General features: G+C 42.5%; 1 protein-coding gene across 1 annotated transcript in view; it reads right to left on the bottom strand.

Moving 5' to 3' along the window:
* grin2db (glutamate receptor, ionotropic, N-methyl D-aspartate 2D, b) overlaps positions 1-18,106 on the bottom strand; it is a 55,628-nt gene extending 37,522 nt beyond the window's left edge. The window contains exons 1-4 of the mRNA XM_020617588.1: positions 17,977-18,106; positions 2,269-2,602; positions 1,745-1,951; positions 536-802 (exon numbers count right to left, since the gene is read on the bottom strand). Of these exons, the coding sequence (XP_020473244.1) occupies positions 536-802; positions 1,745-1,951; positions 2,269-2,550 (756 nt within the window). The 5' untranslated portion in view covers positions 2,551-2,602; positions 17,977-18,106. The remainder of the gene's footprint in view (positions 1-535; positions 803-1,744; positions 1,952-2,268; positions 2,603-17,976) is intronic.
* Positions 18,107-18,112: the final 6 nt, after the last annotated feature.

The following is an 18,112-nucleotide window of genomic DNA, read 5'->3' as shown; positions in this document are numbered from 1 at the left end:
CTGAATACTTTCCGTACCCACTGTATATAATGCCAAATATATCAAAAATATTTATAATTGATGGAAATAGCCAGCCATGAATAGTTCCCTCAGTGTAAATGTCATGTCAAATGACCGTGCAGGTAGGAGGCGGAACCAGCTGGCACATAGTACATACTGTATTTAATACTATCAGGTGGTATGGAATAGGATGTTTGTTTGTTTTGTTACAATCTTAAAGCTACTTGAGTTGGGAAAGTGTTTGTTCACATTGCACTCCATTCTCCTTTGCACTATGCCATATAACAACCAGCCAGCAAATCAGATGGACTCATGGTTTTTGTTCAACTCTTTCCGTCTTGGCAGATGGGAGGGGAAGAGAAGAACAGAGGGATAGAGGAGAGAGGGGAGAGAGAGATGTGAAGGGACAGAGGGAGAGATGAAGAAGGAAGGAAAAAGCTGGAAAGCCACCTGTCAGAAAGGGGGCCCCCAATGATACTCGCAGTACTTCCTCCCCATTTCCTCCCCTCTTTCCCCTCCCTCCCCCCTGTCTCACCTGCGCCTCGTTCTCTTTCAGCAGCCGGCGCGTGCGTGCCCCCCCAGGGTCATCGGTCACGTTGAGGATCACCACACTCTTCTTCTCCCAGCCGATGAACGAACCGTCCGTCAGGCCTTCTACTACAGACAGGAAATCCTGGTAGCCGTGGTGACGTGTGGACACCACAGAAAAGGCGGTCCAATCATATTCCTCCAGAACCTCAAAGATGACCTCTAACTGGAGGGCAGTGGAGGAGCTGAACTGGAGAAAGATGGAACCTGATTCCTGATTTGGGGGGGAGAACAAAAGATTTGGTTAAAAATCTCAGTGGGAAATTCATCCTCTATAGCCGTACTGTGTCTAACCTGCAGCTATAATACCGTGAGGTGGTAAGAGACAGCATTTTTGCTACAAGGAACTACAGACTCTCTAGACTGCTCCATCTTTATGCATAACATCGAGGCATCACGGGGCTTGACGTTTTTATGGAGCAGTAGCACTCGTGCAGCCCCAGGGCTAAAACAGTTTGGATTGTTGCACAAATTCTCCTATGACGTCCAGAAGAGAGTGTTTCAAAAAAGTTTGTTCAGGGGTTGGGAAGGATGACGACTAGGCAAAGGTGCATCTTCAAAGGAAGTTCGTCAAAGTGCTACAGTTCCAATTCCTCAAGAGTAAATGGTTAAAATAGTTATTTGTTAGCACAAATCCAATGCTTTTTTGTTTCACCATTTGGTGCTGAAAAGCATGTGGCACTAGCTTTCTTTCATGTATACACCCACACATAAATGTAAAGGCTACACATACATATCCCCACACCCATGTCTGTGCATTGCCTCCCTCCCAGGAACATCAGAGGCAGAGCGACAGCCTCAGTTGGTGCCATTTACAGATCAAACACTTCAGAGTTTCAGCAGATCAGCAACCCTGACCTTCTACTTTTCTTCCGTCCCACCGGCACTTCCCCAAACCTTTTCTTCACAGAGAGGATGTGTGACATTCTGACAAGTTGTTGGCAATATAAGCAGATCTCCCTTTATACTCCATTCGTAGTTCTGTCAATCCATACTGCTTCAGTATACAGCACAGACCTAATTAACATTGTCCAACTCACCAGACATCTACCCTCTCTCCACTCTCTCTCTCTCTCTTACATGCACACTCCCCCCGACACAAGCTCATGCACCTCGTCTTCACTCTCCCACCCCAACCCAATCTCCCTCCTCCTACCTGTGGCATCCTCCCCAGCCCTGCTCCCCCTCCTACAGCCACTATTGGCAGTCCCGTTTGCGCAGAGACAAACTCCAGCATGGGGGCTAAAGGACCCCAGGCTGTGCGAGGTGGCCTCTCCTCTTCATAAACCAGACCCTGCAGGGGCCGCGCCGCCAGCAGCTCACACAGCTGGGACAGCGCCGTCTTAGGACTACTGTCATTCACCTGGGACATTATTGAGGAATGAAGAAAGAGAGAGAAATAAACAGAAAGAGATCAAAACAGAGATACATAAAGTTGGCCATCTAGGTCAATGTGTTTTGACTTTATGTTATCCATATGGTAGGTGATGTCTGGCTAAGCATACAAACTGTGGTCAAACAACAGAGCCAGACACCTGCTTACTGAGCAGGGCCCACACAATAGCAGCAGCATGCTGTTCATTCAGCTCAAATAATGAGTATGAATAATGAATGGTCGTTGCTACTCCCTTTCTTCAAGGAAGGCTGAATGGGCAGTAGGTAGAGGAGGCAGTGTCCAACCTGTAGCCAGATGACGTTAGCAGAGCCCCACTGGGTGACCACACTCTCCCCCAGGGAGCCATATACCCGGCCAAAACCGGGGTAGAGCACCCTTCCCCCAGGCCCCGCCACTGCTGCCTCTGCTTGCACTGTAGCACCGGCATGGATCACAGCAATGTTGAAGTTCATCATGGCCCCTGCATCGCGTTCCCGCGGGCTGGGCCTGAGCAGGAGGTGGGGGGAGGTGTCCACCAGACCTGCCCACTCTGCCAGGACCAATAGGAGAGTAGGTATGGCGACCATGGCAACCTGCCGAGGGGGGGAGGCAGATATATATCACACTAAGAGAGGGTGCCTGAAAGAAAGAGAGAGCAAGGGGAAGAAGAAGGTGAAGAAAAAGCAAGAGAAGACATTAAGTCAGACTTTTTTCTATAACATACAGCATAGAGGGCATCAAAACAAATCAAATGAAATGAGAAAAAGAAGGAGAACAGAAGAAGGACGTAGCAAGAAAGACAAACAGAGGTGTAGACAAAGAGAATGTGAATGGGAAAGAAAGAGAGAAACAGATCAGAGATGGAAAAGAGGCAGGACACTGTAATGAATTCTGAATCCAATCACGGGGTAATAAAAGTTAGCTTTGGTTGGAGAAAATACTGGATGAGGAAATTGGAATGCTGAGAGGAAAAGACAGTAGAGGGAAAGAAAAGAACGCAAAGTCAGAGAGAAGATGAAATGGGTGCTATTTAGGCTGCAGGCTGAGAAGGAGCAATATGAGGAAAAATTTAAACTGGCCGTTGGAGGGAAGAAGGGCAAGAGAGAGTAAGAGTTAATAGCAGACAGAGACAAAGATGGGGGCAGAGGTGGTTATTGTGCTGCATGAATGATAACAACAATTAAGATCACTGTAAACACACTCACCCTCTCGCAACGGCATCCACATACAAACACAAACACAAGTGTTTGAACACACACACAAGATAAATGCACAGATACACTCTGCCTGTAGAGCAGCTTAATGATAGAGAGATAGGAGGGTTAATGCAGTACACTCAAACATATACACACTCACTCACACAAACCACCACACAGAAAGATAATGACTACCTGGGAGATGGCAGGGTTAATATGTGAGCTGCACACTTGCACACACACACAAAAACACAGCACATCATTTTCAATTTACTTCTGGTGCCAACTGCCCTCCCTCCCTCTTTTTTCTCCATTTCCTTCTCACTTTCTCCTCATTCTCTCTTGTGTTCTGTCTTTTTATATTCCCCATCTCTTCTTCCTATTTTCATTGCTTCAGCTACTAAACACCATTGCATTGATTAACAGGAGCCTGTTGACATAATATTCCCTCTAAAGCCCCACTCCCTTTCTGCCCCTCCATTTCCCCTTTCCTCCTCTCTATGTTTTTTGCTCCATCTTCATCCGACTCTCCTCTTTTTGTCACAGTCTGCTGATTCCTTGACCCTGATCAGTCGTTTGGATGGAAAAGAAAGCAACAAAGAAAAGAAGAGTGGAGAAGAAAAAGTGACTCAAGGAATGAGAAAGGACAAGAGACAGCTGTGAAATGGATGGAATAGAGGGGTACTGTAAATACAGGGCATGTAAGATGGACTGACTGAGTAGAGGGCAGGAGGTCGGGTGGAGGAGCAGTAAACAAGGGGAAAAGGAGAGGACAAAGTGGGGTGGGATGGTGAGAGGTGGAGTAATATGTGAGGAGAATAGTAGGAAAAGAAATATTGATTACTGGCGCGTGTGTACGTGTTTGGCTTAAACAAATACACTGACAAACCTCCCGTTTTGAGTGGCAGAGCTGTGGGTATGTATTTGCATGCATGTTTGTGTGGTGGTGAGCCACAGAGAAGAGAGAGGAAGACTAAGAACGGTGAAGTGAAATGGAATGAGAGGGTGAAGGAGAGAGGTGGATAGATACTGGTAAGGTGACAGACCAGTTAGTATGAGAGAGAAAAAAGGCAATAATGATGAGAAGAGGGAGGAAAAAGGGAACTGTGGCGTGGAAGATGTTGCAGGAAAGAATGGGAAAGACACATGGGGAGAGAGAATATGAGAGCCAAGCTGCAGGAACATCATTTGGTAGAGATGTTTTCTACGGTGCTGAGCTGTGACACACTAACTGTTAGGCCTGTCGCCGTATTTCACTCTCATGAGGTGTTTACGTTGCACTACTCAGGCTGCGTGTGCCACTCCAGCCTTGTTGGAGGTGTGAACACACTCTTTTACTACATACAGTATCCACTTTGCCAGTAGAGGATACTGTACAGTACAGAGCGCCTGTAAATATTCAACGTGCAACATCTTCATCTCACTGAGGCACGTTACAATAAAGTACAAGTAATTTATAATCAAAATCCTCATCTCAGTACATCTTATTATATAGTTCATAATGTGCTCCATTCTCTGAAATTCTGCAAACTGAATCATGAAAAGCGGGCAGTGAGGGGTTTGCAGCGAACACACACACTGACACTGGGAAGGAGAGTGGGAGAGAAAGAGATTACTGTTTCATTTGATTTGCTACCATAAATGAATCTTTTGTTAAAATGCAAATGTTTGCATTTTAGTATATTTTTCCCCTTCTAGCTTTAAAAACAATCATGTCCAGTGTTTGGAGCCACTTCTACACTATGTACTGTATATTTATTTACCAAGGCACTGCCTACAACCCAGGAAATCAGAACGTGATTGGATTTCTGTTTTTCATGAAAAGGATTTGAGGATTTTCAGTTAGTTGAAACACTTCCAGCATCCATCCAATGTGATACTTTAACAATGTGTTCATTCTGATTATTTGTTACGTTTCAGATTTTTTATCATCAGTCTTATAAATATTATAATATATTCTTTCCTTCCTTCTTGAAACCCCGAATTTGAAAACCTTTCAAATCTTGTCAGAGCACTTTCTTTGATGATATTTTTAGACTTTGAAACTTCTAATCATGGTGCATGCACCTTCAACCATCACTTGCTGTCTAACTCATTATATCTCACTTACAGTACACTAATGTATTTGTATTGCACACTGTTGATTGTTCATTTTGTCAATCAAGGTAATAAGCAGTGTACTGTGTCTATAGTATAATTATTTTTCCACTGAGCCCGTTTAGATGGTGTTTTTAAATAAAAAAAAAAACAGCAGTTAGAGCTCCACAGAAACCAGCGTGCATGCCAGCGACAGTCAGAAGCGAAAAACACCTTGAGGAATATTTATCATGCACTTAAGAGCAGTAATATTCTCAGAGTGACAGAGACAACTAATCAAGAAGATAAGAGAAAACATTTACACAGGCAAGTCAGTCTCCTCTTTCTCTTCCAAAATTCCCAGCCAGTGCATCGTAATCAAAACATATCTTATCATATCTCTGCTTAAACATTTAACAAATTATCACCTACAGGAGTGAATGGCTGGTGCACAAACTTTTGCACTGGTTTGAAAAATGTCAAAACAGGTTTACAGTTATGTGCAGCTAAAGTCAAACTTTAAAAGTATATTCTTCTATAAAGAGAAGCAGTAACGCCTGTATTAGTCCTGCAACTACCAAAGACAGAGACAAGTACCTAGTTGGCCTCTAAACAAAAGATGAAAAATGTATTCTTGCTGTCAGTGTGGTTAGGGAAACTGTTACAGTGTTTTAGAGTATCAGATGCCTCTGTCCCCTTCAGCAGAAAGCACCTCCACTGACTCTGGAAAGAGTATTACAAGAGAGGAGAAGACCTGGTAAGAGTTGTTAGCATCCACACCTCTCTGAGCCTTTTTCCCACTGAATTCCAAAGGAGGCAACGTGCCAGACCTTGTGCTGTATCTGATCTGTTGGGGAAATGTGAATGGAGAAAGGAGTCTGTGGAGCCTGGAGTGTAGTGCTGTGGAAGTGCAGTGTTCAGCTTTGTGTCTAGCCCATATTGGGGCTCTGCTGCTTCATTCCATGATGTCATGCAGAGTAATAGACCTGCTCCTTGGTGCCTATGGCACGGGCTGCACTGAATCAACCCAGACAGTTTTCCACAACAAACATCTAAAATATATGCTGTTTAATATACAGTCTACTGTATGCTATTAGAAACTGCAGCATTTCTGAGTCTGTGTAAGTAAAAGAAACCCTCCCCTAAAGATGTGGACTTCATTTTTTCCCTCCTCTTTTTTATTTGTCCACATTTAAGACTGCAGTGCGCTTGAGAAAACTGCTGTATGTGCCTCTAATTTCCTTGTACTATAGTATAGACTAAGACTGTAGCAGACCAGCACACTGCGGTGCCCACGGCATGCATACATGTGAGGATATCAACGTGTGTGTTGTTCAGGGTAGTATGGCAGTGTGGGGGAGCGGAGGAATGAAGAGAAGAGTGCAGCTGGAGCTCAGTGCTCCTTGTGTTAATTGGCCCATACTTCAATCACAGCCACTGGAGTGTGTCCTTTCTGACGGAACAGATCCTCTCTCCCTCTCTTTCCTAACCTCACTTTCTCTCTCTCTCTCTCTGTTCTGCTGCACTTGTTCACCCACTCATCCACTTACTGACACACTCTTACTTGACACACACATGGACATGAGCACCCTTGCAACCAGTCTGTCTCACTTAGTCACTTGGATTTGTGGGTTTCACTTGTTCATTCATCTTTTCGCTCATTCAGTCACCTCACTGTGCAGCATCTCACTGTCACAACTCTCCTTCCCTCTTTCTATTTCCCTCTCCTCTTTGTCTATTTTCTCCCAGCCCTCTGCCATTCTGTCCTTCCACATGTCTATGTCCTGTACTTCTTTCAGTCTCTACTTCCTGCCCTCCCTCACTTCCTCTCTCTCCCTGTCTCTCTTTGATCCCTGTTGAGTAGAAGAGCCACCAGGCATGCAAGCAGCACTTGTTCCCATTGTGCACGGTGTGCAGAGTGATGGGCAAATAGCACAGCGTACAGCAGCATACTGCGTGTTTTTACTGCATGACTGTAAACAGCAGTATTAAAGCCTGCTGCTGCTGCTGTCGCTACTGCTTTGGTGCTACCACTGCCTCCCTCTGACTTAATGGCCATGGCTATCATAAGCCATTCAAGTGACAAACGATGGGACCATTTATGAAATCTTTGTGACACCAGGTCCTCACGGGGAAACACAACCCACAATATCTGTAAATTACATGTGCCACAGGCTGATAATCTGGTTAGAGTGGGTCACTTTCATAAACATGATGCCATTTTTTATGTGGAGCAGTTACATTTGAGAGGCTACAGTAGCTGATATGGAATATCTTGCACACACGCGCACACAGACAGATAGAAGAAAATATTTTTTGTTCAACATGGATATTAAATTTACTGTTATGCGCATCGTTCTATTATTCAGTTTAATAAAAAATATTATTTAAAGTGTAAAATAAAACTACAATGTGTTATCACTCTAGGTTTTTGCATTCTCTAATGTAGATAAAAAATGTTACATAAAACTACTTTTACAGGAAAGGGGAGTGTGAGCTGTCCATTGGCTGTGCATGTCAGACACTGGTTTGTGGCAGATTGTCTCCATTTGTCCTTTTTGTATTGTGCAACCTTTTACAAGAACAGAACGAAACAGTCACCTTGACATCTCACTTTGATGTTTCTTCACAGCAAAACGACATTTTATTCTGACATTTCAAGTCCCCTTAATTTTTATGTGGATGTACAAAACTCGCCTCACCACCAGGTTCAGAGCATCTTTAGTTCCAATATTTTTATGGGTTCAACTTAAACACTTCTGCCAAGAGACGGTGGCAATTAATTGGACTTAGCTTCCGCACATTCAGGGGATACATTTCATTACTTGAATGGGAGGACACTCCTTGTTTCTCTTCCCTCTATGGATTGATGGAAATGAGATGAAGCTGACCCTGGACCCTGCCACAGTGTAGCAATAACAATTCTCTGACCTCATTTTTTAAGTAAAAGGAAAATGTCTTTGTCCTGTCCATTATGATTTCTGGCACACCAGACACAAGAAGCAGTGACTGGAAATCACATCCATTACGTATGATTATTACTGAAATATTTGACCACATATCTCTCTAACTCATAACATTCAGCTCGGTGTATAATTACTTAAGTGGAGAATGTTTAATTTTGCTTTAATATAATCTCATACATGTTTAGTAATTGCAGCAAGGGTCTAAAATGAACTCAAGAGGAAAATCATCTGATAAATATAAAGGCCTAGCAGGGGTTTCATTTACTTTGTAATACAGTTTGAGCATCTGGAGTTATTCATTGTGTATGTGTGTGTGTGTGTTGTCTTTCTGTCCCCTTGTCATTCTCTTAATCCTCAGGGCACTGCAAGCTCACACAGACACCATATTCTAAGTTACACAGCATAAACAACATCAATGTGTCTATGAATGATGCACAGAAATATTTCAATTCTATATCTTATTTTCTCGCTCCCTAACTGACACACACATCCATTCAGAGAAAAACTGGTGACCAATGTTTTACTTCACTCACAAGTGTTCAGAAATAAATATTAGTAAGTCATATGTTTTCATGTGGAAAGGCCAGTGTCTGGAGGACACAACAGAGGACACAGTTCACACAACAGAGTGCAGGGAGTGCAGGGTGTTATTATAATAAGCCTAACTGGCCTATACTAACTCCAGATGAATGAATAAAAATAGTTCTGCAAGGAGACTACATAGTTTGCATGCTCATTGCCAATGCTTGTATAATATATGCCCTTTTATATGGCCAGCCATGGAGCAAGGATATTTCATTTCCCCACTTCAACACATGACATCTACTATAGTGGGAGCAGAGGGCTGCGGAGCTGCTCCCTGGCCAGTCCTCTCCACTCCCGGGTGGGCTATAACCACAGGAAGTTTACTGGATTTAATGTACATAGAAATTGTTTTCTGCATTGTCGGTTTGTCTGTATGTTTGCTTTTTCCCCCAGATCTTCGGTCAAGATGTTCTTACGATGCACTACCTGGGGGATTATCTTATTTTTTTTATTTTAAAAGAAATAATTCCTCACGGCTGAACCTTTGACAGGCACCGAGAAGCTCTGAGGACTTGGTATTCAGAGAAAATAGCTTCAGTATCTGAGAGCTATCAGTGCAGTGCAATCATCTAAGAATAAACATGCATTCACGCTGTGCATTTACATAATGTACTATACATTCATGAATGAAATCTGATTGTTGTTTGTTTTTTTAACAAGCATTGAGATTGAAATCAGGAACGAACTGGATGAAAGATTTTTAGTAGGTGTTTGTGTGACAGCAGAAATAAACTTGGGAATATTTAGAATTTAATGGAATCATGTTAAGGCACAGAACAAATACTCTAATTTTTATCAATAACATTAAAGGGATAATTTTCCCATTCCATCCTGAACCAGCAGTCACAAAGCCACAGTGTTGCTCCACTCTGCTTGCACCAGTGCTTCCATTAATTCCCTCATTGATTGGCCAGACATTGGGATCACCTAGCCAGATCTAAATCAGTCACTAATTAAAAGAGCAAGATAAAAAGCAGCCGACACCACGGCCCTTCAGGACCAGTAAGGTGAAATATTTTGTAACAGCTACAAGAAGCTAAGAAGATGCTTGAGACTCTCAGCAGAAAAAAGCATCTAGCTCTGCATAGTAATGACTCACAATCTTATTCTGAGGATAAACAGACAAAACTGGTCTGGGGAAACCTTTACTGATAACTACTGCGCCTTCGTACAAGGTCACACAAACACAGACTTGCATGTGGACTTAACGTGTAGAGACAGTCTGTCAAATAGACAGACTAGAGATATATAAATGGTAGACACACATGAGCAGTTACTTTCATTCCATAGGAGGTGAAGCATGTTGCTGAGGTTAAGCTGGATTCTTAAGTCTAACTCTGCAATGAAATCATGGGCAGAGCCAAGTGGTGGCCAGGGAGGGGCACCGGCCACCCCCAGAATCTGATTGGCCACCCCTGCCAGAATCAAAACGTGATGCTTGTCAGTATAAATGAATGAAACTTGAAACACAATGACAAATTGATGCTTTACATACAACTAGCATTTTTCTGGTGCTTTATGGATGATATTGGGCAACTTAGATTTATGTTATACCACACATGCAGCATGATATTTCATTTCTCTGAATGTGTTGTGGTGGAGTACTTAGCATGATTTGCCTCAATGGGGGGAACCACTGTGCAGCAGCAATGTCTCCAGCTAGGAGTAAATAAGGAGCACAGCCAAAGTTAGCTAAAGAAAGAATTGTCTGTGTCTCATTTTTACAGAAAGTAAATAATTTGATTCTTAATAATGTATGGTTTATTATTCAAAGAACTAGGAGTTTCATTGATCTTTTACATGTATTTCAATGTGCCACCCCTCTCTGAGTCTGTGTCCCAACCCGGCCACTCCATTCAAAATTCTTTAGATCCGCCCCAGTTGCATTGTTGGCTACAGGTTCACAGCACATTTGGCTCAGGCCCCACTCATAACCAACGGCTAGTTAGGCTCAAGAAATACACTCCTATCCAGACACAGTGAGACCAGTGACTTTTTTGTTTTGTTTTGTTTTGTTTTTTATGGCGCCTCATGATTCTAGTGAGCAAAAGGTGGTGAAAGGTTAGTGAAGGGAATGTTAGAATCCCACTGTGTTGTCTTCACACAGCCAAACCTAGAAGCCTACTAATCCTGTGATGTTTGATTCACAGCAACAAATATAAAATATCTATCTCCTGTTTTCCCCAAGTTTTGACACCTGAAGCTACAGTATCTAACCAGAGAGGTTTTCATTACTCTGGGATGGCCACAGTGTTTTTGTGATGGCTTCACATCCTATTGTACAGAAAGTAATTATGAGAAGCCACGAGGGAAGAAATGGTAATGTCATGAGATACCAGAAATCTCTGACAGCTAGGGGTTTTTGCTTGGAGAAACAGACTACACAAGGATAATAAACAAGTCCCACAGCTATCACTGGATATTATGTTTAAATTAAAGCCTTATTTTAACACTAATACTTTGTATTAGTGTATTTCTCATTAAAATTAAGCTATAGAGTGTTTATTAGTGGTTTCACCTATTAAAGAACCACCACAACAAGTATAACTAAGTTAGACTTAATATTGTTAATCTGTTGTGACTAACTATATTGGAAAAAGTCAGAATAAGCCACCAACACACAAACACACACATACATACAAGTGACAAGTCCCAGTATGTCTAATTCTTTGCAACACAAACTCTTAAAAATATAACACACATTTAATATGCTATTTATTTTGCACCATAATAGAGTATCTTTACCTTTCTTTTAACTTGTGTAGCCTGAAATTCTTCTGTGCTGGTTATGTAGTGTGCTGCCACAAGATTTTCACTGGCCCCATCTGGCCCCCCTGACTAAATATTTCCTGCAGACACCACTGCTTCCCACTCTGACAATACAACACTAACACATCAGTGATGACTCAACATTATCAAGTCTGAAATGACAGCAAAGGCCAAAAAGGCACACATGAGCATGAGAGATGAATGCACATGCATACACTCAAAAAAGTTCATCTGGACAACTGTATAGTGGGAGCTTGTAATTAGGAGCAACTTAATAGTTGGGTTTAGATGACACAGAGCATCCAGAGCCAGCGACTGACTTATTTACAGTCACCATGCAAAATGTGTGACTGAGTGACTCTGTTAGCTAAAGCAACAAACTCTGACAATATCCCACAGCTAACACTGACCAGATCACTTAATGATAAATTTGATGAACCTGATCGCTACCAGAATAGGTTGGGGTCTTTTATTGGCTCTTTTGAAAAATTAGAGTGAAATTGCCATTACATAATTAAAAAGAGAGCATTCACTCCTAAACTCCTCTCAGGAGACTAAAGAAGGCTTCGATGTGAAAAAAATGTTCAATTTGAATAATGGAACCTCACAACCTGAAGTGAGAACAAATTAACCCAGAGCCTCAGTGAGACCACCTGCGTTCCAACCGTACTGTATACTTCATTCTTTTTAGTGTTTAAAACTAGGAGAACATCTGCAAGACTGTCTCGAATCAAAAATACCAGTTTTAGAAGCTGGAGCTATTTTCATTGCAGAGATGAAGCACATTAAAATAAGCCCAGCAACATCAAACTATCTTCATCAGAGGCGTCCCTCCATCTCTGTGCTGACATTTTCTTTCTTACTTGTCTTCCCCTCCGTGTTGTACTGTGCATAACACGCTGTGCAAATTCCATTTATATTTGCATTTGTAACAGCTGCATAGTTGGCACCTGTTTATGAAAGAAATTTCACATTCAAACTTGAAAGAAAATAGAGCAAAGCTATTTTTAAATGAAGCAATTAGGCAATAAAACAAGTTCAACTTTGCACCTGGTAGCCGCACCTATTAAATCCAGCACATTCACTTCAGTACAAAGCCTCCTATAAATGCCAGCTCCTGGGCTCTGAGAAGAGAATGACAAAGGGTTTTACAAAAGCTGGTCCTACATGGAGTGCAAGGAAGACTCTCAGATCAGGAAGCATGACACAGCAGCCCAGGCTGACATGTGACATGGACCACAGACACAGGCGAACACAGCTTTACTAAACACCCCCATTTCCTCTTTTTAACAACCACTTATGTTGTCATTTCCTGCATCATCCATCATCATGAAGGACCACATCAGACCGCTGCAAAATGTCGTGTGCCACAAAACCTTCCTGCACATTTTTCCATACTCGTTCACGATTTCCCTTCATCCTCCTTCCCTGTTTAGTATGTGAGTCTATATGTTGTGCACTCAAATGTATATATACTGTACAGTGCAGTGTTTGTTTCCCACCGGCAAGGTCCCAAGGTCCTCTCTGATCTAAAACTGTGGCTGGTGCGTGATTGTGTGATGTGTATTTGATAGACTGTGTGTGCATTTTTGGGTATGCTCTTGGTGCATGCATGCGTCGGTATTAAGTGTGTGCCTGTGTGTGTCAGACTACATACCCATGGGTCTCTTGCCTGAATGTACTTTTTGAGTGTGTGTGTATGTGTGTGTGTGTGTGTGTGTGTGTGTGTGTGTGACTGTATTGCATGCAGCCATGTGAAGCTGTGTGCATGCTAGCTGCCTCCAGACTTGTATTCCCTATACAAGCCGCAGGGCTTTGGCTCAGGTTCGTGTATTTGCGTGTGCGTGTATGTGTGTGTACCTGTTTGATAGCAACTGCATGAAAGGAGTGTACATTAAATTCTCCCTCACCAACCTGTGTGTTTGTATCTGTCTGTGTCGTTCTGTTTATGAATGTGTCTGTTTGTCTTTTCTGCCAGCCTGTCCATCTGTTCCCATCGCCACCTATTTGCTAAATGACTTCCTGTCTTCCTGTCTACAGTATGTGTTTGGCTGTCTTTGTTAGTCCTGGTCCAGAGCTGGGCTGTAACTGGGCCAGTGGCTTTACCTCAGGGGTGCCACAAGGGGTGCCACAGGGGCTGCCACTTTGCTAGGAAATAATTATATAAATAAATATTTAAAAAAATATGGAGTTCAATTGATATTAAAGTGCTTTCTAAGCTTCTAATCTACAGCATGCTAAGTTTGTTTTTATATTGATTATTCTCACACTGTGCCATACTTCATTCTGTAAAACTGGATTTTAATCACACCCAAAGCAGAATGTGTTCCTCTCCCAGCAACTGTAATTCAGTATCTGAATGCAGCTCTTCTCTCCCTCTGAGAGAAACAACAAAACCCTGCAGTGAACCAAGATACTGGATCATTTTAGTTTTGCCTGCAACTTTACATAATCAAATCCATCATATCACTCTTACATCTAATTAATGGTAGATGCTTTGAATTATCAAGAATAGCAGCTCTGGCAAAAACACAGATAATCGGCAGAAATTTGCTGTTCCTTCACTAATGGTACCTGAAAAGCCCGTTTTGCTCATGTTTACTAGCAAATATTGTTCAAATCAGAATATACAGTAACATGTTGTAAGGTAAAGAAGGTAAATACACCAGTAAATCCAGGAGCTCATGAGTCTTCCCTACTTATATATTATAAAACCGTTATGTTCTTTGACTGCAACTGACTTTATTATTATTATTAGTTAATAAATAATATGGGATGACATGGTGGACCAGTGTTTAGAGTTGTCACCTCACAGCAAGAAGATTCTGGGTTCGAGCTCCGGCTGACCCGGACCTGTTATCCTTGTACCTGCATGGGTTCTCTCTGGGTACTCCAGCTTCCTCCCACAGTCCAAAGACATGCAGCTCAGGTTGATTGGCGACTCTAAAGTACGCGTAGGTGTGAGTGTGAGTGTTTGTGGCTGTGTCTGTCTCTAAGTGTCAGCCCTGTTATAGACTGGCAACCTGTCCGGGGTGTACCCCGCCTCTCATCCCAAAGTCAGCTGGGATTGGCTCCAGCACCCCTGTTACCCTCTTCAGTATAAGTAGTATAGATAATGGATGGATGGATGGAAAATATGAAGATAATCATTAGGTAAATTAAATGTTTTAAAAAGTGTTGTTTTTTTTTTTGCAGTTTTTCAGCGTCTATGGTGAAGTTTTTTAATGTCTTGTTTTGTCCTACCAACAGTCTAGACCCCAAAGATATTCACTTTACAATCACATAAAACAGAGAAAATCATGAAATCCTCACATAGGAGCCAGAGAATGTTCCTCACAAATTAATGAAAAAATTAGTTCATACACAAAACCTGCCAATTTTTTTTCTGTCAGTCAACATCAGGTAATCATTTCAACTCTGTTTGTGTGACATTACACATGTGGCACTGACTCAGTAAATCCCATATGTTGATTAAAGGTTTGTTTGAGTAACCAAACTTTAACCTGTTGGACACTGAGGAGACTTCAACTCTCCTGGGTTTGTACACTTTCAGAGAACTGGATTGTTATTTCTTAAGGCAGCACATACTGTCAACTGTTTATCATTTATACATTTCATCTAAACTGTATTTTCACTTGCAGATGTGTCTGCCTTGTATTGAATGATAAAATCTTTCTTTTAGGACAAATTAACTGCTGTTGTTTGCCTTTATTACCATTAGTACTATATAAAAGTCCACCTTAATCAAAAACTAAGACAGCTATTGCACTAAATAAACTGTATGGATTATTTTAGACTTACAGGTACAATTTTGGCTGCAGAGAAAACTCAGTCTGATAAACTGTGTCCCCCTGCTGATTTCAGTGGCCACATCAACCTGTCCAGTATTTGATTGTTGTGGTTTTGCTTGCTGTGTTGTGTTGCTTTTTTATTTTTCTCTCTCCTCTATCCACTCAGCCCAACCGGTCTAGGCAGAGGGCCACCCAACAAGAGCCAGAATCTGTCTGAGGTTTTTTCAATTAAAGGGAGTTTTTCCTGCCTCTGTCACCAAGTGCTTGGTCAAGGGGGATTTGTTGAGTTTTTCTCAATAATAATAATAATAATAGGTTCTAGACCTTAGTATGTAAAGTGCCCTGAGATTATTTATTTGTTGTGATTTGGTGCTATACAAATAAAATTGAATTGAATTGATTTAATGAGCACTAGAGAGATGTTATCGGAAAAAAAAATAGATTTGTAGTTAATGAGTTTGTTAGTGTGAGTAAGCCTTCCAGGAATTGTATTCAAAAACAGAATATCACATTCAAACAATCTGTCAAAAGCATCCCACATCACAGCACCCCAGTATCACCACATGTATTACATTCTGGGCATGCCACTGCTCCTGGCCAAAATGAATCTGCAACACATTTATCAGTATAAGCCACAGAAGAGTCTAGAGAAGAACATTGGGAGAGGGTAGTACTGTAATCTTCTCCAAAACACCAGCCTCTGATCTTGTCAAAGGCTAATTGATGTTCTGTTAACGAGCTTTACCTTAATTAGTTGTATTAAAAAGAAACACTAGGTGCAATGTGTGCAGAGGGTTGGGGGGGGGGTTTGGGTGGGCCGCAGGACTGAGGAAACTATCCACTAATGTTGCATCAAACAAATGATGAAAGGGGAGGTGGGAGAAAGAGGGTGAAAGGGAAGAGGAATCTGTGCAGAGGAAGTCACAGGTTGTAAGGGTGAGAGAAGAGGCGGAAAGGATTGAGGCAAGAAGAAACAGGGGGATTGGCAGAGAAAAAGAGAGACAAGCGAGGAGGGGATTGAGCTAAGCTTGAAGGTTTTCTGTGCAAAAGTCGATGAATCAATGAGATGAAATTGATGAAGAGGATGGGGCTGGAGAAAACAAGCACACAAATGTTGACTCTATTCCTCTCATCTCTTCTCCTGTGCCTTCCAAACATGTCTCCCTCAGATATTCAATTCCAGCCTCTCTCATAGTCTCTTCTGTTGCCTTTCCAATCTCTCACCTGGCTCTCCGTTCATCTTCCCTATGCCTCCTCTGCCTCACACCTTCTCTCATCTCTCTTCCCCTCTATGCCTTCTTTCTCGACACCCCCACCCTCCCACCCCCGTATACCCCTACTCACAGCTGGTACAATACAGATCTCTCTGGGCAACTGTATGACAGATCAGCAGAGAAGGGGGCTCTACAGACACAGAAGGCAACACTTCATGGGCTGTACTGCATGCAGTACAGTGCTGCATACACCTCTTTCTAGCTGAGAGAGGAGCAAACACCTCACAGAAATGGTAAAACAAGCAACACATTAATACCAATTTCCATCTGGATAAATGCATTCAGTGCCCTGACAGTGCAGGCCAATAAATTTGATCTTGCACTCCCAATCACTGCAGCAAATCTGTAAGAGAAGCAACACTGTGCCTCTGCTTTCAGCAGGTCAACAGTGTCTTCTCCTCCTTTGGTGGTCTCTATAGTCCAAGGCCTTTTATTCAGAGAGAGGAGATGGTGGTGGTTAGTGTTTGTACCTATTATTCACTTGTCCTTTATTAAAGTAATGCAAAGCCAAAACAAAAGTTATTTGGGCTGATTTAGAAATCTACCTACAAAGTGCAGTCTCTCACACACTCCTTCACCCAGCTGAAAAAACGCCTGTTCCAGCTGTCTGAGGGTCTTTGAGGTAAGTCACCCTCATCGGGACGATTCCTCGTTAGACAGCGAATAACTGTGTGCTCCCACACGCCCAAATATTCAGCGTATTGAAATATAAATAGATCAAAAGAGAAAACTGATCGGCGTACTTGCGGGCTTTAGGGGTGACTATATAAGACAAGCAAGCGGACGCACTCGCGTACACATACACACACGCACGCACGCACTAACACTGACCACGCAGCCTGAGAAAATGAGCATCAACAGATATGATCACCTCAGTTTATACATCCGCAACAGAGTGAGATGGGAAACTGCAGCGTGCGCCGGTGAATAAGACTTAGACGGAGCCCAAACTCTGTCTTTATTAGTAATGCATAGAACATTCCTGGCAGACAAAAACATAGCCCAAAGCTTCAGTCAATATGATTAACTGAGCTTCCGGTATTAAGTAAATTACGTGTATCATTGGAATATCTTCCCAATATACTGTGAGAAACCTAAGAGGCTAAGAGGCGCAGCAATGACAGAAGGGTCAAAGCCCCGGTGCGCCGGCTCCCATCCACGGCCATCCATCTCTCCATCAGGCCGTAAAGATGCGGCCCCCCGAGTCCCCTATTCCTGTCTCAATGACGCGTAGCACCCTCTCACTGCCCGAGCCGCAATTAATCTAAGCAGTACAGCCTGTGTGCGTGTGTGTGCGGGGTGAAGCAGCGAAAAATGCCTCCGCACTGCAAATATCATTAAAATAAATGTACTTACTGTTTTTCACCAGCCTGTCCCCCTCTTTTCCTGCGTCCCTCCATCCTTTTTCACATCCTTCCTTTTTGAGGTATCCGTTTTGCGGGTGTCCCCCCCCCCACCTCCAGTGCCCCCACGCACTCATACACTCCCACAC

This window comes from Monopterus albus, unplaced genomic scaffold (genome assembly GCF_001952655.1).
Source record: "Monopterus albus unplaced genomic scaffold, M_albus_1.0 scaffold192.1, whole genome shotgun sequence".
Lineage (NCBI taxonomy): Eukaryota > Metazoa > Chordata > Actinopteri > Synbranchiformes > Synbranchidae > Monopterus > Monopterus albus.
This window is presented reverse-complemented; position numbering and strand designations above follow the sequence as displayed.